Consider the following 21511-nt stretch of genomic DNA (forward strand, 5'->3'; position numbering starts at 1 on the left):
TTTGAGTCCTCGCTGATGGGATCAAAAAGTTGACTGAGCCTCCCTGAAAGATGCACGGATGGTGGAGCTGCATTTGTGTGTGTGTGTGCGTGTGCGTGTGTGTGTGTGTGTGTGTGTGTGTGTGTAGAAAAGTAATATTCGTGCAAAAAGAACAGTTTGTGTCCAGTGTAAAGAAGTGGGACCAAAGTCTTTGGCCTGAAGAGAAAGTAGAGTGAAAGTTGAGTGTGTGTGTGTGTGTGTGCTGTGTGTGTGTGTGTGTGTGCATTAGGACTGTACTTTATCCAAAAACAAGTTTGAAGGAGGGGCCACACGCTTGGTGTAGTGGTTAGCACTCTTGCCTTTGCAGCAAGGAGACCTGGGGGTTCGCGACCCGGTCAAAACAAGGGCCTTCCTGCATGGAATTTGCATGTTCTCCCTGTGTGTGTGTGTGTGTGTGTGTGTGTGTGTGTGTGTGTGTGTGTGGGGGGTTCCTCCCACAGTCCAAAACATGCAGTATGGGGATTAGGTAAATTGGACACTCTAAATTGACTGTAGGTGTGAGGGTGAGAGTGGATGGTTGTTTGTCTCTCTATATGAGGCCCTGTGTACCCCGCCTATTGCAGATATTTAGATATTTCCTCCGCCCACACTGACAAAAAAAGTGACAACTTTATCGATACTCTAGTCACATGAGGTTGAACACTGCTTGTGCTGCCTCCTCTGCCTCACTCACAGGCGAGTCTGCAGACTTTTCCCAGAACCTGAAACGTTTCCACGTTGCTGCTTTTCAGATGCTTTGGTGTCGTGATTGTCTGCTCAGGAGGCTAAAAAACGAACAAAACATCCCTCTCTTTTTCCCTGATCTAAGGAAAACTTAAGTGGACCTGAGGCTATGCTGTGCTCACAGTGCCCTCTGCTGGACCAGACGGTGATTACGTACTCTAACAGGATTCCCCACGTTCAAATTAATATCCCAAATTTTAGATAAAAAGTGACAGTCCGAGTGTGCATGTGCAGTGTTGATGTGTGTGTGTGTGTGTGTGTGTGGGGCGGGGGTAAAGGGACGGGGGTTTGCATGCACTCAGTCATCCTCTCGTCCAAGTCACTGCTAAGAAAGTGTCAGATTGTCCCAGAAAAGAAGCTCAGTCACAGGTTCTGTCAGAGTGCGGCCTCTGTAGGAGAGTGTGGTACAGCAGGGATTCTGACAGCATACGGGTGGTGGGATGCATTCAGGGTGACGCAGCACCCGTCCTCCCCCACTGGCCCCTCTGTGAAAGGGTCTCACTGACTGACTGACTGACTGACTGACTGACGGGGCTACTGGCCGGAACAGGAAAACCCTTTTTTCCACCTGCTTCCACTCGCCCCACGTTCCCTCATCGCTCTGTGTGTGTGTCCACGAGACAAGGTGGAGGGCCTGCGTCTCCACCGGGCTCGCCGGGGGCTAAATGGGTCCCTCGTTGTGGGCACTGTGGTTGCTCCTGCTGAGGCTCACACAGTTCTGCTGCGGGGTTAGCAGGTGGGATGTCTCATTGGACACAGCTATGGACACGGCCGGGACGGTGCTCGCCGTGCAGGCCGTGGTGGTGACGATGGCCGGCGGCTCCACGCCATCGTGGAGCTCCGTCAGCGTGAGCTCGATCTTGGTGAACTCGCCGTCTGTGGATTGCGGCGTCTTGTCCATCCGTGATGCCATGACGGCATTCTGGTACTGTTGGCGTGTTACCTAGGGAACAGGGAAGATGGCGTCATCTATGACTATGACTGAGGCGGACTCTGTATTTAAAGTTAGACCTAAAGCCTTCCTTTTTGATAAAGCTTATCGTTAGCACTGGCTCAGGGAAACCTGGACCATCTCTTAGTTATGCTGCTATAGACCTGGAATGCTGGGGGAATTCCTGTGGTGCATTCACACTCACTCTCTCACACTCAGGGTATGAATATGACTTAATTACATGTCATTAACCTTGTTCTCTCTCTCCCTAGTTTGTGTCCTTTCCTTCCTGTCCTCTCTTTCTCTCTCTCCATCCTCATCTTGCAGGCTGCAGGATCCAGATCCAGTTTTGAGGTTATTATTGTTATTATCGTACATATCATATCACCATTATTATTATGATTAGAATTGTACTGATAATTATGATTGATATCAGCATAATTCTTTATAAATGACATTGTAGTTCTATAAACACGTCATAACTGACTCAGAACTGTCTTGTTTAAACTTAGAACTTTTCTTCCTGTTTTTGCTCTCCACTGATGCCTCTATTGTTTGCTCATTGTGTGAATTTATTGCATCTCTGTGTCAGGACTGTGTGAGTTCTATTCTGTGTTCTCACCTTTATAAACTGCAGGTCTGAGCGTGCTCTGACAGAGTAGTCAGGTACATAGATCTGCAGGAAGGAGTTGAGCTGGTTGTTGCTGCTGCCCAGCGTCGGCGTGATGGCGTCGATGCGATCGCTCCTGTTCAGAGAATCGGAGTGGTTGAGTCCAAAAGGCCGCGGAGGAGATTTATTTTCTACAAGATAATGAGTACAGAGAGACAGAGTGAAAAAATGTTTCCAAGTCAACTCAGTGTCCGTTATTGTATCTTTGAAGCTGTAGTGCGTAACCTAAAATAAACAAATGTTCATTACATCAAACCATTGTCGTATGGAGTTCACATGACGCTCTCTCAGCGCCACACAACTCTGTGTGTCTCAGTATAGCAGTGATTAGATATTAGCCAATCCAGACAGACGGAGGCAACAGCAACATTGTGCAAGTAAAGTGAGACAGTGAAGTGAATTCAGCAGGATAAACACTTCTTAACCCCACCTGCCCTGCCACTGTATAGAACATCAGAGGTGATTTTGGTATTTGGCAAGGGGAATTTTCAAAGATTTCATAAAATAAAAAGGTCAAATAATGTATAGTTACATGTCATTACTAAAGATTTGTTACAACTCAAACAAGTATTTGACTAGTCCATTCAGAATCAGCTGCTTATCACGGCTCTCCTGATGAGATTTTCTTCCCGTACACTGCAATAAAACCAGCAGAAGATCAGCTTCAATTGATCTCTATGAGATGGCACAGAACAGCTTTTTTCTCCCACTGTGGTGCGCAAGAAAAGCGTCAAAAAATGTCACTTCCAGGGAAGCTCAGCTTCTGCAGTTATGTGCCGTATGTGTAAAGAACTGGGCCTGAAACGGAGCTTCCCTCTGTTTCACAGACCAGCAACCACCGCTCATACAGACACAAGCGCTCCCTCAGTCATGTCTTTTGGTTGTTTGACAGAGTCGGTTTTCAGATGGAGGACACAGCAAATAATGTTACATTGTTTCTGTTCATGTCTCTATATGTGACCCCGCCTATCGCCCTATGGCAGCTGAGATTGGCACAGATCCCCTCATGTGGAGGATAAAGTGGTAGAAGATGGATAGATGGATGTTTCTGTTCACCAGGACCAAACCAAAAATCATGCAGGTTTAAGGAAGACTGGGAACAAAACATGAAAGTGATATTGAGGTGTATGAGGTATCTTGTTGCATATGAGTAGACAGTGTTGTGTTTGGAGGGAGAGACGAGAGACCAGGAACAAGACTGACACACTGTTTTGCTGTGAATGGAAACAGCAAAAGACTGTTTATCTGACAGCATAATGAACTGCAACAGAAAACACTAACAACATACAACATATAGTTAGATTATTAAAGATGATTGTGATTTAGGCCTTTTATGAGGCTGCAAAGTGATTTCACTGCAGTCCCCACTCATAGCTGTTCAATGTGTGGATCACTGTTTACATCTCCCAAAAAAACAGCACACCAAACACTGTAACACACTGCCTGCTGTCATGTTTGCCCAGAAAACAAAAAACGCAAAAACCTAAAGTTCAGGTTAGAACTTTCATTCCGAGGTGTTCAACCTCTGGAGACACCAAACCAACTGAGCAAGCACTCACCAACCTGCATATATAACCTCCCAGCCAGGCTGATTACCCTCAGCTGTGGGACGACACAGGTGCTGTCAATAGCTCCTGATTGAATAAGAAACATGTGACCTAGATGCTACTTCTGTCTGCCAGTACCTCAGCAAGTACAATAAAGTAACTTTGGTGATTTTTTTGAGCAGAAGAATTCACCTTTAAAACTATTTTCATTCATACGCCAACCTCTTTGGAGCCGTCTCACTTTTCTTGTGCAGCACATGAGTGTTGTGACTAATTTTAACAGAGAGAGAGTTGTGTGGAGATGATACACTCCATCAGCAGTGTGTGCCCTCATTTGACAGTGGTTTGAATGTAACAAAATCAGAAATGATGCACTACAGCCTTCATAGCAGAGCTCCTCGTCACAGTGTCACTTCAAACTGCTTTACATTTCTTTGCTACCTTTGCTATTACACAAAATATTCCCAGCTTTCCCACGGATCATGATTGTGTTTATAGGAAATGTGCTGAAATGCAACAGCAATGCATGGAATGAAATGTTTCTGGAAATATGCAATCTGTCAGATATCAAATGAATGCTGTTAAACCAGAGCTATCATTTCCAAAAAAAAAATGGAATATGAACCTAGCAGTGTTTTAGCGACAGAAGTGTTCAGTCATTGGTGAATATTACTGCACATCGCATTTATGACTACAATGCTTCATCTATTTGGTAATATACAGTATGTTTTCAAATCTGAATATTTACAGACACTAAAACTCTGTTCTAATATCGGAATCAGCTGATACCACAATCAGAATCAGTATCTGTCCAACAACATCCAATACAATCCATAAACCGTTAATAAGATGTAAATGCTTCATTTAACACAGACAACACGCTGTAAAGGGAGATTTCTGCCACCACTGTCATGCCACAGGGAGCAAAGTGAGAGCTGCACACAGTTGGTAGTAACTAGGTTGTAAATGCGTCAGCACAAATACAACCACTGAGCTGTAAAAGACTAAACTGGACTGATATCAGTACATTCAATCTGTATCATATCAGTCACAACAAAATGGTATGGAGCCATACCTGCTCTAATCCTCTCACAGTCGTCTCTGAAGTGAGCTGAGCTGCAGAACAGCGTCGCCAGCACTTCACATGTGCACCACTGACATTTTTCCAGCTAAAGTGTGACATATTAGCGCAGACGCTTGCTGTGACACTGTATGGAAATCTAATTTCTTCATAAATCTTTAGATACGAGGGCTCTTTCAGACAGCAGGTATTGGGTCGGTGGTCCCCAATGATCCCTGGAACTCTACGTGTTCTGTTTTTTGTGTGTGTGCTTTTTTTTTTTGTGTGCAAATTTTTTAATTAAAGCCAGATTATGTTTTCCACTTCTTAAAGAAGCCTAGTGAAAATCACACACAACAAAGTGGAAACGGCTTCACCAAAGCTAATGCTACTACGCTGACTGGAATGTATGTAATCCCATGTTGGAATATGTGTGTGCGTGATCGGGAGTGTGTGTGTGTGAGTGTGTGTGTGACTGAGCACAGTGGGCCAAAGACCTGGCATGTGAACTCTTGCGGATTAGTACTCCACTTTCTCTGGGCCACAGGGGCCAGGTCAATATAAGAAATGGCAGTCTGTGTCAAGAACACACATAATGCCTTTACGTACACCAACACACACAAATGTGTGCACGGTGCCACACTCTACAAAAAAAGAGAAACCCTCATAGTGCACTGTAGGTCACTTCTGAAGACGGGAAGAAAAGTATTTGTTCAAGCACACTTCCGCATGCATGTGGGTGTGTTTGCGTTCGCATGTTCGCGGTTACGTGTGGAGTCCATGTGCCTGTGCATGTGAACATGTGTGTACGTGCATGTTTTTCTATGTGCACTCAGTGGTGTCCAGCAGAGGGGCCTGTAGCTGTAGGTCTTGTTTATGAAGTCGAAGGGTTAAAGGTTAGGGGCGAGGGGGGTGGAGCCTGGGTCCACTCTGGGGCCTCCAGTCTCCCAACACCATTCAGCCACTTGACTAATGGCTCGAGCGATGAGGGTGTTAAAGTCTTAGTCTGAATCTGTTTTTTTTCCTCTCCTTTTGTCTCTTTCACTTTCTTTAACCCATGTGAATATACTGTACGGTGTGTGTGTGTGTGTGTGCTCTGCATTCAAGTGCTAACGGACAAAAACATCAAAAAGGCAGGGAAGATTCAAATAAAACACACACATGCATTTACAATAAAGCAAACAAGGTTTTTAACAAAAGACAATAGTTTTAAAATGGCACTGTACCTGGAGATCCTGCTAATGATTCAGTTCTACTGACCACAAACGTACGAGACAGGGACAGAGGGACTAAAGGGAGAGAGGAATAAAGAGTAAATTTGAAATATTCTAGCATCAAATCATCAGCAAAACAAACTATATACACTGTACATATCCATTGTTCTACTGAAAAGCTGAATCATTGAGTAGAGTCATTGAGTATCTGATGCCGACACACGCATGCATGCACACACACAGAGAGTAAGGTTATTTTACAGTTTCACCAGTAGGTGGCTCTCAGTTCACACTGCCCACAGGAATAGTGTAACAGTTTATGAATGAACTGAGGGAACAGCAGCAGATCACTAGATGTGACGCTTTCTCATGATGTCACTGCAGGAACAGCCTTTACTCGACATAGACCGTCATCCAAGAAAATGTTGCTGTTTGATTAACAAAAAGGTCATAAAAAGGTTTCTAATTTTGGAGACACAACAAAGAAACAAACACGAAGAGAGGACAGTGGACTGGTCCATTTTCTCACAGATCAAACCAAAAACAAAGAGTCAAGTAGATTCTAAGTTGTGACAAAACAGAGATGCAGTGATGGCCAGTAATATTATTACTTTACCCCAATAACAATTTGCAAAAACAGTAATTACATTACAACTACTAAGCCAAGTAATTCCAAATTAAAAGCTATTTTATAATGAAGTGTACAGGTCATGGGAGGGAATATGTGGAAAACTGTGAAAGTTGGAAGAGTCAGAGTTATTTTTCTTCTGCTTTGAGAGGCAGCTAAGTTTGCAGTTGTGCAGTTTGACTGTTGATTTACAAAAGTAATCAAGTAATGTAAAAGGAGTAATACGTAACTTTATGTTGAATTTGGCTTTCAGTACACTGAGGAATGTTGCAGGTAAGCTTTTACTCAATGAAAACAAACATTGTTTTGGTATTTATTTTTATATATTATTATACTTGGAAAGTATTTTTTTATTTTACTTGACAAAATAAAGTTTATGTGAGTAAAAGTAAATGAATGTGAAGTCTAATATTGGCAAACATGTGCAATAGCTTCTAGAAAAAGAGTATGAAGTCATTAAAACATCCAAGGTGATAAAGGTGAAGTTTAAAAGTCAAAAGAGAGTGTAGATGTTTGGCAGATAAAGTATTCTCAGGTATATTTTAGGAAACAGAAGAGTCTTACCTGGTGATGCTGTCAGTGACATCATCCCATAGAAGGAGAACGGTCCCGCTTCAAACTTCATCCCCTCTTTACCTGCTTCCACCTCCACTCTCCCCTGTGACAGGATGAAGAACGAAGTGTCAGCGACTGAGTATTTTATCCAACACTGCACATAATATTTCTACAGCAGTGTCTCTCAATCCTGGTCCTGGGGACCCAGTGCCCTGCATGTTTTAGCTGCTTCCCTGCTCCCACACACCTGATTCAAATGCTCGTCATCAAGCTCTGCAGAGGCCTGATAACGAGCCATTCATTTGAATCAGGTGTGTGGGAGCAGGGGAAACAAGCTAAAACATGCAGCACAGGATTGACAAACGCTGCTTTTAAAGCAAACAAATAACAAGTTTACATCTTACATGTACAAATGTTTTAATCAAGCCTACATCTGCACATGCTTATGTCCTTTCTGGAGCGTTAAATGTCCAGTGTGTACCATTAAGCGAGGTTTATTATCAAAAAATGAACATAAGTAGTAAATCACTTGATTTTCCTCGGGTTGAATTCCTGCATTTCTATAGAACAGCTTTGTTATTTGGACTTCTTTGGTTTGGTTCTTTTCTTGCCCCAAGTTTAGATCATATCCATGTCCTACCCTCACCCTCTCCCTCTCTCCTTCTCTGTTACATGTCTCCCAATTTGTTCCTGTGCTTGGTCTCAAGGTTTGTGACCTCAAGATTGAGCTACCTGGTCATAATTAGATCTCATTTGATTTTGCTAACACACACAAACTGAAACTGACTAAGAGTGTTGATAGGAGACATTTACACAATGTGGGAACGTCAGTAATACACTTGCAAGAAGCAGCAGTGGTCTTCTGTTTGATTTCATTCTCCACATCACTTATCTTCTCTTGATGTCTCTTTATATTCTCTATAAGTCACATTTTATATGGGGGACTTGCACACTTTAAAGTTTCAACCAAACCTTTCCAAGATATATATATATATATATATATATATATATATACATATATATAAATATACTTTATATACATTTTTGACAACCCTGATAACACATTCATTGTATGCATGTGTTTTTGAAAACATATGCATAAGTAAGAGCCTTGAAAAATGTAGAAGACGAGGTCAGCAGCACTTACTTTCAGTCTAAAGTAAATAATGGTAATTTTACATCAGGATTTCTTTGGAAGTGTTTGGACAGATTGGTCAGAGAGACATCACTCCTATATAATACTGTTCAGTTTCTTGTACTCTGACGTGATGAAAGTGCACTTTGAGGTGGAGTATCTCTCAGATCAGACACTTGCATACTAATGACATTACTGTCTGTGGCATTGTTGTGTATATTAATCCTAAATGGCCTGCAGTCAATCATACCATGCATACCTTTTCAGGAATGCACGGCCCCTGCAGAGCAACTCTGTTCGCTCGGTCGATGGCTGTACTGTGAAAAACTGCAGGATCAGGCAAAACAAGAGACTGTAGCACTAACAGCAGTGTATCAATGCACAAACTCGTACTGTGTTCTTATCACAGATGTTTCCAAAATATCTTCATTCTGACTTCTGTCTCTATATAACCCTTGTGACTGTATCAGCCAACTGGTTATCAATTTAGTGGTTCATTTATTTGAAACAACACACGTGGAACACATGTCCTTTGCTTTGTACCTTAATACCTCACTGCTGTATCGTCCTTTTGCAATGATAGTGGTGCTCGAGCTCTCTGTTTTGGTGCATAATGTTTGGCCTAGTGTGTGTGTGGATGTGCGTCTGTGGGACCAAGCACGTATACACCCACGCAGAGTTGGAGAATGTCAGACTTGCATGTCGATCCGACGTTGCAACCTCCTCAAATCTCACTGTACACTGGCTGCACAATGACAATTTTATTCTATTCTATTCTATTCTATTCTATTCTATTCTATTCTATTCTGTTCTACCTCGACGCACCTGCAGAATGAGGATGAAATAATCCACAGGCTTGTTCCTGTGGAAGAGGTAGTGCTCAGCGGCCCGCTTGTTCTTCTCATCGTATTTCAGCTCCTGGATGACGTTGGGATGCTTCAGCAAGCGCAGCAGGATCTTCTCTGACATTTGCACAGGTGCAAAAGGATCCACCTCTGAGGGGAGAGGGAGGAGGTAAACATACCTTCAAATAAAACGTAAACATAAAGTAAATTCCAACAGATGCTGCATTTTGTGGCTGATCACAATTATGAATCCGGCTTTGTATCAACAAGTTGTAATTTATAATAATAAAGTCTTGATTCTTGGTTGATTCTAGTTTTGGTTTCAGGTTGATGGACAAAAACAATCTGAGGATTAGGGCTGGGAATCGAAGTTCAATACTTTTAATCTACCAAACATCCTCTGTATAACCTAATATCAAAAATGTCATCATCATCATCATCATAATCATCATAGTCATTGAGCCAATAATCATGCAGTATGCTAACAGTGCTCGTGATTTGCCGTCCCGAGGTGTGAAGAGGGACAACCAGAGATGGGACCAAAGGAGCGGAGGAAGACGGGGCATACCATGTGTGAGGGGGTGTGTGTGCTGTGTTTTGTTCTAAGATCTAAAGTGACACGACAACTGTAATTAAGCATTTGACAGCGCATGAATTAAATACAAGAGCAGAAACTCGGATTTTGACACACACTTATATATCGGACAGATAAAAATGTCACATTAAAAAACATCCCGCATATAAAATCAGCAATAGCATTTCAGCTGAGTCATGTTGTGGACTGTTTATTTCTTCTTCTTTAAAGGTGTTTGTGATATTGGTATCTGTATTAGACACAAAAATGTGGTATTGCGCCATCCCTAGTGTCTCAGTCCAGATATCAATATTGATATTTGAATCATTCACATCCCTAATGAGGACGTCTCCACTGACTGCACAACAACTGTTCAACAATTATCCAAACCTCTCCAAACAACCAAAACCAAAAACATGTATCGTAATTGTGACTGTTCTGCTTCAATGAAACCAACTAGCCAAACTCAGTGCTGGTAAAAAGTGTCAACTGGTTTCTGGCTCCACCACCAGGAACTACACTCACTAATAGTCTTTAGAGGAACTTAACCAACACTTAGCTGCTAGGTCAAAGTTCTAAAGCAAATCCCAACGGCAGTGAGGCATCGTGAACTTCTGCTGCTGTAGTAGTACTTGGATATCCCTCTGCCGGCTCAGAAATCCTTTTCCCAAGGGAAAGCGGGTGAAATACTTCACATTTTACACTAAGTATGTAAACTTGTGTGAGAACGGCGATCATAGGCCAAATATGCTGGACGTGATGTCACCGAGGAACGAGCATAAGCAAACAGGGTGGTGTTTTTAAAGCTGTGAGCTACGATCTCGACATGTAACCTCCAGTGCATGACATGCAAGCAAATAGATGCCTGCTTTTGCACAGACATCCCGTGCCGCGCTCCCGAAAGGCCTTCCACCTCGTCTCACACACACACGCATACCAACACGCTTGTTGTGAGTCCTCACACAACTCATTCCCTCTCACACACACACAAACACACACAGACACACACACAACAGATACTCATTCTACACACATACTCACTCCTCCCTACATTCGCTTGCCCAAAAATCCAAAGCCCATACGGGCACATGCACACACAAACAGCTCACACACACACTATCCCCACAGTGAAGGGCTGAGGGCACACTGGGGGAAGTCAAGCAGCAACGCAGCCTACTTGCCTGTTGCTAGGAAACGCAGGGTAGCCAGCAGAAGCTGAGGTGATATTTTAACCTTCATTTCATTGTCGGTAGGCTTGAAGGCCGAGAAATCCTGCTTCCTTTCCCGATGGGTGATTTTCTTCTTCGTCTTGTTGTCAGCTGAGGAGGGAAAATTAAAAGTTGAGACACACACTAAAACTTTTCACAGTCACAAAAGAGGGGGGACGGTCCATACCACTCCACAGACACTGGCCCTGCTCATCCTAGGTCACAGGGTGACTAAACTTGAGTTACCCAAAGCTTATTGCTTTTTCCAGAAACGTAGCTGTGGCGTCCTTCTCAGAACTAAAGGAGAGCTATAGGGGGCTACATTGTTAGCTTAGCACATTCTTAGCATTACTTAAAGCCATATGTATTACAGCAACAAATAGACTGGCATGAACTCCACGTCTGTGGGTCTTTACTGATACCACAGTCCAGACGCTAGCATGAAAGAAAGAAATAATCCTTATTTAGTCACCCACATGTGTAAAATCATGACTTTTATAATCTGTAGATTTATTTGTAGCTTTTGGCATGAAATGAAACAATCAAGTCGTCAAGTCTCCATAAATATTGTGGACTTAATATTTGTCCTTAGGTAAACTTCTCTCAAGGTTAACATAAAAACAACCTATATTTATATACATATAACTTATAACTTATAGTCATTATTGTGTTGCTGTAAACATTTCACGGTTAATTATCCTGCACCTTGGGGTGCAGCATAAATACAGTATTTATTTCATTTGTGGTGACTGACTAACCCCTCCCACCCGACCAATAGCTTATGATTCATCATAGCAAGCCGAGACCGTTTTGTTAAGAAGGCGAATGTTTTAACAAATATTGGCAAAAAAAAACATCAAATTATTGACTGCAATTTTACAGTGTGGCATCAAACAGTTGAAAGATCTGTATTTGGATCCTTTCACTCTCCTTGTTTGGTTTTTACGCCATCTTGAGTGAAATATCTGTATCTTGGGCTGCTAAACCCTCCGCTTCTTTTTCTGTGTGGTGTTTGGTGCTGAGAGTGTCGTTTACATCCTGAACGCTGAGGCTGCAAATGAGGTTGATGAGAGCGGCAAGACTGAACCAAAACCATATCGTTGAAGGCTGCGGAGGCAATATAATGAGCTGAAGCCCCCTTTCCCTTTAGACAGGGCTGATGTTAGAGCATGATGAGCTACACTTTTCAATTTACATATAATGCATATAAAGCACACATAAACATTGTTTGTCACAACTCGTAGATTCTGTAATTATTAGCAGCTCCACTTTGCCTTTACTACACTTTCGTATCGTGTTTTATTGTGCAACAATCTACTCTTACACCCCTAACACCATAAAACAGCAGCAGCTTATCAGAACAGTGAAAATAATGTGACATATGCACTAATGGTTATTCTTACTTCTCAAAATGTGCTGCCTCTTGCACCCAGGTTTCTGTGTACTCAACCAGAGCCAGATACTCACTCTTACTGATGACACGGCTGCCAGAAGCGACACACAGAAACATCTGATTTTAACCCTTTAACAAAAGGCTCATGCCTGCGATATCTACGATATCTTAAGCACATGTTGGTCACTCAATCTCACTGATAGACTGCCTTTACTTGCTGTAAAGTGAAGTTTCTGTAACGTTCACTCTGCCACACCAAAGTCCATAGAGAAATTCAGCCTTTTTAGCTCATGGAATCGCAGAGGCAGCTGGTCTACTGCTGCCTCGTTTAGTAAGATTGTTCTACTTAGATAAATGTGAACGACGGATTACAAACACCAAAGTCACAGAGTAACACATTTGAACGAGCCGATGGAAGAAGAGGTTGATCAACATATCCTGGGTGTGGTGATGTTTTTTGGACTTTTGTGCAGGGACTTTCTAGCCAGAGATAGTAGTCCTTCAAAGAAAGCCTTAAAAGTATGAGCATAGAGAGTGGGACCTACTATATAAGTCAGTCTCATCCAGGATCTCGGACTTGATGATTTCCTCAATTACGTCCTCCAGGGTGACGATACCCAGGACCTCATAGAAAGGGTCTCCTTCCCCCTCATTGTTCACCCGCTGAACTATGGCCAGGTGGGATTTTCCTACAAAAACATACACACACAGATAGACAAACACAGGTTATAAAGATGGGGTCATATAGTAATAAAGAGAGTTAAAGATAGGTCAGGCAGTGATGGGTTTACAGGCGAACACACAGGCAGGGACACACATGGCTGCTTGCTCTGTTATCTGAAATGTATCACAGATAACTATTTAACATGTTATTTTATAAGAAAAGTAAAACATAAAACTGTGATGACACTGAGGCTACAGTGGGACAGAGAGTAAGTGATCTCCTCAGTGAGCACTAGTGGTCCAGATATTAACAGAGCCACCAGAAACACACAGCTATGGGGAGACAGTCAGCATGACAGTCAGACAGTCCTAAATTTCATCATATGGGCCCTCCCTCCACATCTGTGTTCCCAGGACCCTCCTGTGTGCTGCACAATCTGAAAAAAGGAAACAAACTGCTGTGTATGCAGAGAATACTGTCAGGCAAAACACTAAACAAATTCTTTGCCTTTTCTCAGCTTGTGATCATTTAAAAGGAATTTTCCAGAGGCCCAGGCTAATATTAGCCCCTGCAAAATGAAGTTTCCATTCCGCCCCGGCGATATTCTCACCAAGCGGAGGAACAAACTGGGCGAAGCCTCCGCTGTGTGATCAGATTGTCTTGGAATGGGCCGTTTGCATGCAGGTACACCAGGGTGTAAATAATGGAGGACATCAGCGGGCTTGTGTGTTCTTGTGTCAGAGTGCGCACGTGCGCGCGTGTGTGTGGTTATTTTGGAATCACAGGTACATCACTGTGCATCACTGTGCATCACGGTGCATGGATGCTGTTTCAGCTAACGTTAGCTGCTTTGGTGCAGGGAAGCACAGGCTGCACACACACACCAAGAGTGTTTTATAGCACTGCAGCTCACTGCCTCCTCACAACACTATAACAACAGTGTATAGAGCCTCAGAGTCTGAACGTGAGAAAGTGTTAGATGCAGACATGATGCTTTCAACAAATAGACTCAGGTTACTACTAACAGGCTGGATCCCCAAAGAGAGGTATTAATAATGTAAACACAACAGAGAAATCCATTACCACAAAGAGTCTGCACATTATTCAAGTCCTGTTCTCAAAGTGTCCCACAACAGCAGAGTCGAACTATTTCTATTAAGAAGTCAGTGACATCTTCAGCATATTGCTTTAACTCTGTGGGGCTGTGTTTAACTAGGACAAACACAAACTGAGCCTCAGTGGGTTAAAGCAATCAGGCCTCTGAGGTCCTTGAGCAAGCAATTACTCTAAACTGCCTGGGGAGGGAATGGCAAATGGAGTGGCCAGCCGAGCACAGATCTATGTTCACTTCTTTCTCTTTAATGGCATCCACTCCACTCACATGGAGTTTATAAACACAGCTTCTGAATGTAGGTTTGTAGGCGATGAATGTGTGACCTAATGTCATGCCTTATCTTATCTTCATCATAATGAGCAAATGAAAAAGGACTAGGCATGAAAATCTGTGAAAACATATTAAGGTCAAATCCACTCAGCAGTCTGACATGTTTTGGGTCTTGATAACATTCACACTGCTCTCATGTCTGCATAGTAAAGATTTTACCTTCAGACGCTTGGAAGCTCCAGGCAGCGAAATAGTAAACAGCTAGTCTGGCTCCATTCACAGGTGACAACACATAAAGAAAATAGGTCGCAACTTGTTGTGTGTAGTAAACAAAATGGCAAGCTGTTTCCCAGCTAACACACTGCTAGCTATAGCTACACATACACATTATTATCAGTATTATTATTACTAACTTGCAGTTCGGAAGCAAGTACATTCATTTTTAACTATTTTTGAGGGAACATATACTCACTATACTGTATACTCACAACATTTAAAGGTTTAAACACTCTACAAACTAGGGCTAACTTACTAGCATGTTGTTAAGTTGCTCACACTTTCACTGGTCAACAGCGAAATACCTTTACAAACTTTGAATAATCATTATAATACAAGGCCTCTGCTTGTTATACTGACTATCAAAAGGCCATAACCTTAAAACTTCTCTGACACAACCTCAACCAGGGCGCGGGAAGTGGGGTGCTGAGGGTGCTGCAGCACCCCCTACTGACAAGGGGTGGAACACACAGTATGTAAAAACAGAAGTTTTTTGTTTTTTTGGTGGATAATTCACTTAAAAATAAGTTAAAGTAGTTTGAATTATAACTTTACTTTATTAAAGTGTGTTGGCGAATGATGTACACTATGCAGCAACCCAGGGCAAAATGATGTCCCTGTGCACATGGCCTCAACAAATTGCATATTTCTTGTTGATGATGACGTTGTTGTTTTTTAAGTGTCTGATAGTGATACCGATATCACAAAGTGCTCCAAGAGTGTGGCGCACGTTTGCAGCCCTCACTCACTTTTTGGTCACATGATAGCTGTGACACAGCTGTGAATTACTGGATATCCAATCCAGTAATTCTGACCAGTATCAAACCTATACCATATACCAGCATGATACAACTGCTGCTCTAGTTGTATTCACCCTGCGTATAATGAGAAAAGGAACAAACAATCAGAACCTCACCTTTCTGACACAAAACAAGGCCTGACCTCTGACCTTTATGTAAGCCGGCTGATAAGGGGTGAAGGAGATCAAACACACAATCTGATTTGTCCTTCACTGAACACACGGACGTTAACAGCTGCAAGTCACTTGTTAAACAAGCTTAACTAACAGGATGTTTGTCCACAATGACAACACTATCACTTCTTCAGCTGAGGGGAATTAGAGATGATGACACTTCAGGGCTTTAACAGAGGTCACACGGGTCACTAGGTAAAAAACAGTGAATGGGAAGCTATTGAAATGACACAGAAAAGTATGTTCCAAGACCATGAAACAGGTGGCAACAGACAAACACACAAATCATACATTCATCGTGGTTTTCATTTTAGTCTCTATATTTTTTCTTTTGACACATTTACAATATATTTTTTCCATGCCAAAGCTGGATCTCCTTGTTGGTCACTTGGCCTTCTCTGAGTGTACGCAGACATACACACTGTTATTAATCTATAAGGCTCTCCTTGGCTTAGTTCCTCCATACCTGCACACTCTTATTCAAATAACTAAAAGCCACTATTCTCTTCATTCTAGTGTCAAAGTTCTGCATCTTTCTTTTCTACGTGTTAGAACAGGAAGTAGGGAAAACAGCGTTCAGCTTCGCTGCTCCCTGTGCATGGAACACACTCCAGACTGAACTGAAAATGTCTGAACTGATTTCACTTGGAGCGTTTCGTTCGATCTTATTAGACCAGTAAACACTGTTCCTGTGTTTTTCATCTGTTCCTGTGACCTCAACTCCTGCACTGCATCAAGAAGACGTGCGACCGGGTCGGAACAAAGGTCTTTCTGCATGGAGTTTGCATGTTCTCCCCGTGTGTGCATGAAAATTGCAATCAATGCTTTCACATTGGAGATCGGATTGTTTACCCAGCACCATCACGGGTTAAAATCAGAACTGATTTCACTTACTGATGAGTCGACTGACATACATTTTTTAAAACAATTTTTCAGCTTTTTAAATGTGTATATTTTTTGGTTTGACAAAGAAATCATTGAAACTGAAACCTTTGGGTGTGTGGACGAAAGAAGACATCTGATTTCGAGGATTGGGAAACATTGACACCTGACATTTTATGGACCAAACAAATACTCCATTAAAGAAGAAAATAGTCCTTTTTCTCTCATAGTAAAACTAACATATGTTATGCATAAAGAATATACGCTTTTCATTGTCAAGTGAGGATACTTTTTCTCTGTTCACATTCATTTGATGTTGTGTCGCTCCACTCCGAATCTCACCGTCCAACAAGATGAGAGCAAACTAACCCGTTTCCCACAAAGAAAAAAAATACCACAGAAGCAACTGAAAAAAATGCAGCTTCTGTCTCCCATAAATATAGAACGAAACAATGACAGACTGTTTATTCATAGCTCCTTAGCTGCTGTTGGTAGATGGTGGTAGATTTTGTAAGAGGGGCTGGAGTGGGTTAGGGTTGACCCTCTGGACCCTCTGCAGCCTGGAACTTGGCAGTGGGCCCTTGCAAAGACCAGTTGTCTGGGGTCCTATAAGGCACCACTGCTGCCTGACATCTGGGGCTGTCTAGCTGGGCTGAGACTGAATGCATGCTGGGTCGTCCAGCACACAGGCACACTGCACACATCAGGGTTGAGGGTCAATTCACTTTCAATTTCATCCACTGAAGCAGCAGCAGCAGCAGGTTTTCTTGGTCAAAAAGTGAAACACCGTAGTCATTAAATGGATTCCGTGTGTGATTCCCAAAACATTTCTGAGAACAATGGTGGTGTCATTAACCCTGTAAAAGTTTCAGTTTACATTTGGAGTGTGAGGACACACACGCAGGTTTGGCGCAGTCTAACCAAACCGTTATCCTTCACCTTAACCTAACCAGTTAAGTTAAGTTTAACCAGTTCCTCAGAAATCAGGTGCTGCTTCATTAGCACCAGGTGGTGGTCTCCATGAGGACTACTAGTCCTGACAAGGTCAGTGTTTATGCCAGAAAACGGTCCTAAAGAGGTAACAAATACAAGTATGTACACACACACACACACACACACACATACACACAGAGAGGATTATTTTGTTTCCCTTAACAACAAAGCAGCAAATGACTAAAGTACCAGGAAGTGCTTAATCCCACAGAGGAGACAGTTGGGGACCACAACAGGTTTGTTTAGCTAATGTATTTTAATGCTTCACTAAAACTGTAACGGTGAAGATGCACACTACAGACGTCGCACTGCGGCCAAAAAGTTTTTGCCTCCTGCTCCTTACAAGTGAGTTACATGGGACAGTAGTTGAAATCTGGCCGTACAAAAAAGGAACACCCCTTAAAACAACCTGACACGTCACCATGTATTAAGCAGACACGTGTATTTATAACAGATTCTACATTGTTAGATGTTGTTATACTGCTATCGTGAACTATAGGCAACATTATGCAGTTTATCTGCAGTGAAGCGGAACTGTCGTCAGTGCCGAGGAATACTGTTGGACCAGTTTAGGGTATGCAGCTTTATTTATTTTTTATTTGGTTATTAGGGCCCGAGCACTGTGGTGCAAGGACCTACTGGATATCCCGGGATGTTTTCTTCCGAATGATCGCATTTTTAATGTTCAGTTCAGTCTCCATACCAATTTTTCTTGGTAATAAAATTGATTTGATCAAAACTAATGCTGCAATTTAGCATAGTACTCAACAGGATGGCTTTTTTTAGGAGACAAAAATAAAAATGTCCTACTGAGCAGACAAACACGACAACAAAGCATCTTTGTACATTATAGATGGCTAAGTAATGAACAAATCTGCAGACTCTGCTGTTAACTTCACCAGAGTTTACAGTTTGTGGGCACATGAGATTATTCTGGTCACACCAGATTATCAAGTCTCTAGTAAATGTGGTAGTCTTGCAAGATTTGTGAGGATACAGGAAATAGTATGTATTTCAAGATTGATCTAAATATTTAAAGAATCAATATCGGAACGTCAAAATAAAAATTCAGAGCCCAGTCCTATTACCAATAACAATCAATCAAGAATTGTGGTTGGTTAAAATGGAGATGTGCACTCATTTGCCTTTTCTTTAACCAAGTTTCAGGAAATGTCATTAAAAATTGACCCTACGTTTGGATCAAAACCTGGTTAGCGGTAACTCCAGTCCTGCTGCTCTGGTGTGTGGACGCTCCAAAGCCGAGCCTGAGAACAACCACTCAGGCCATCAGAGACTAAGCTGTGTGCTCTTTTCCACCATTCCCAGCTTATTTATGGAATGCAGCTTTGTCATATTTTTCCATAGCACAATTTCCCCCTATAAATAGACACGTAAGGCTCACAGAGTTGGGGTGGGAGTATGAGGGGTCAGTATCTGTTCTGTTCACTCATCATTGCCCCCTCTCTGCCTTGCTCTCCTCCTGTTTTTCCAAATAGTTGAGCGCTGACAAATATAGAGCGACGGTGGGGTGATGGGAACCCGCTGGATGACTTTATACCTCCAGTGAAAAAAGAGATGACTTTCCAGACATTCTGACACATTTTTCCATGGAGAAAAACTTCACCCTGATACTAATACGATGTCGACTATTTACATCTCCTTAATTTAAATAAACATTTGGTCTAAATAAACTTAAAATAACATAACATCGCTCTATCTCAGCCCATATTATCTGGAGACATAAGTGGAATGTGCGTCCGTCTGTCTGTGTTCCTACTTCCTCGACAAGTATAATATATAAGCGAGATAAACGGAATTCCTTACAAAACATTCAAGTGTTGACATAAACACAGGAGCAAATTAGCCTTAACCTTTTTAGAAGTGCTGCTGCTGCTGCTGCTCTATGCAGACTCTTAACTGTGTGGCTACACAAGGGTTACACTTCTGTCAGTAACCCAGACAACAACCTGTAGAGACACAACTACTGAAAACAAATGTGCAGCCTCTAAGTGGTGCTGATGTTGACATGACAGTACAGTATGCTCCTAAAGCTGGAAATTAGGCAAAGAGTGTTTCACCTGCTTTATTTTACAATCATTTTATTTTTAGCTCTTCTAATTGTTGAATTTCATGAGGTCTCTGCGAGCGTCAGCTCTTCCCCGAGTTTATGTGAAAGATGCTTCGACAATCATTTTGGACTCTGTCAGCACTTCTCTGAAAACGAATCTCATTAATAAAAAAGCAATTTCTTTCCATTTGCTATTGTCAAGATTTTATTTTATTATTTAAGATAAACTTCCTGAACATAAAAAGGTGATGGTCACCAACGAAAGATGATTTTTGGGAAAGCTACTGTCAAGAAGATGGCTGATGCAGAGCGATCCAGGACCAGAGTGAACATCGGAAAGGGCTAAAGTGATGCCACGGTGGCTCTGTCTCTACTGGAGATTATGTCTTTGTGATCTTCTGAGAGTATCTGTTGTTATTCAGCATCACACTGTCGTTTGATCAAATATCCAAAAAAGTTAGCATCAACGAAAAGTACTGGTGTAACGAGGGGCATGGACTTTTGAATTCAAAATGTAGCCTGCTCAAACTGTTTTTCCAGGATCTCCAACCCTTACTTGAACCCAATTCTAACCCTAACCCTGAAACGTCTGAAAAGTCTTAACCCTCAGCCAGACCTGCCAGAATGTCCTCACAATGTTCAAAATGCTCTCACCTTGATGTATGATGTATATGATGAAGGAATGACATACGGTATGAAAACCAAAAACATGTGCAACAATGTACTGCAGACAACACATACCATCAAATGTGTCAGTGAGGTTTCAGTATTAAGGCTGAAAGGAATAGACCAAGGAGAGTCAAACATATCTGACACACTGAGAGACACAACACAGCAGTTGTTCAAGCAGCATCTTTTATGAAAACGAGTATATTCTTTTTCAGTGGAGACGCGCAAAAGTGACGCTGTCACGTCTAGCATCTGTTGTGGCTCGACTGTTTCTCTGAAGGCATACACTTCACGTTCAAGACGAAAATGGACTGGACTTTGTAGAAATAATCTCTGAATCTCCATCATTCAGACAAAGCTGAATCAGTTAGTGAAAGACAGACAAGGCCAGTTCGGCTCCACAGACATATCGAGAGAGGGAAAAGCAGCACTGGTATCCCCATTACCTTTATTTCAAACATTTCCCGAGTTTAATAACTTCATTAATTCAGTGAAGCTGCAGCAACTTCAATTTTCTCAGCATCTTCCCATGTTTTGGCTGCGTAGTAACGACAGATATAAAAGAAACACAAGTGTCTTGGTTAAAAACGGGCTTCTTCAATGTGTTTTTCACACAATTTCACACCTCATGTGAACACAAAATGACAAACCTTATGCACCCAGTGGCAACAGAAACCACCACAATGCCACAAAGGACATGACAATATGTCTAACTTCTCTCTTATTTTAAACTTTGGTCTGTATTTATATAGTGATGACCACTCAAAGCAGCTTTAAACTACAGTTTTTGCCATTCATCCATTCACACATTCATACAGCACATCTACACAGTAAGGGCAAAAGGATTTAGCCAACACCTGTTTCAGTCAGGCTTTGGGCTCTAGGCCCCTTATCTCCAGTGAAGGACAATCTTAACGCTTCAGCAGACCAAGACATTTTGGACAATGCTGTGCTTCCAAATCTGTGGCAACAGCTTGAGGAAGACTCTTTTCTATTCCAACATGACTGTGTCCCAGTGCACAAAGCAAGGACTGTAAGGATATGGTTTGACTTTGAGTTTGGTGTGGGAAAACTTGACTG

The 21511-nt window shown here is 42.1% G+C and overlaps 1 protein-coding gene across 1 annotated transcript in view; it reads right to left on the reverse strand.

Annotated features, from left to right (window-relative positions):
- Positions 1–522: 522 nt before the first annotated feature.
- cnnm2b (cyclin and CBS domain divalent metal cation transport mediator 2b) overlaps positions 523–21511 on the reverse strand; it is a 42665-nt gene continuing 21676 nt past the window's right edge. Inside the window, exons 2-8 of the mRNA XM_044029166.1 lie at positions 13068–13211; positions 11103–11240; positions 9328–9497; positions 7377–7470; positions 6197–6259; positions 2316–2494; positions 523–1705 (exon numbers count right to left, since the gene is read on the reverse strand). Of these exons, the coding sequence (XP_043885101.1) occupies positions 1424–1705; positions 2316–2494; positions 6197–6259; positions 7377–7470; positions 9328–9497; positions 11103–11240; positions 13068–13211 (1070 nt within the window). The 3' untranslated portion in view covers positions 523–1423. The remainder of the gene's footprint in view (positions 1706–2315; positions 2495–6196; positions 6260–7376; positions 7471–9327; positions 9498–11102; positions 11241–13067; positions 13212–21511) is intronic.

Source organism: Solea senegalensis, linkage group LG6, assembly GCF_019176455.1.
Source record: "Solea senegalensis isolate Sse05_10M linkage group LG6, IFAPA_SoseM_1, whole genome shotgun sequence".
NCBI classification, from domain to species: domain Eukaryota; kingdom Metazoa; phylum Chordata; class Actinopteri; order Pleuronectiformes; family Soleidae; genus Solea; species Solea senegalensis.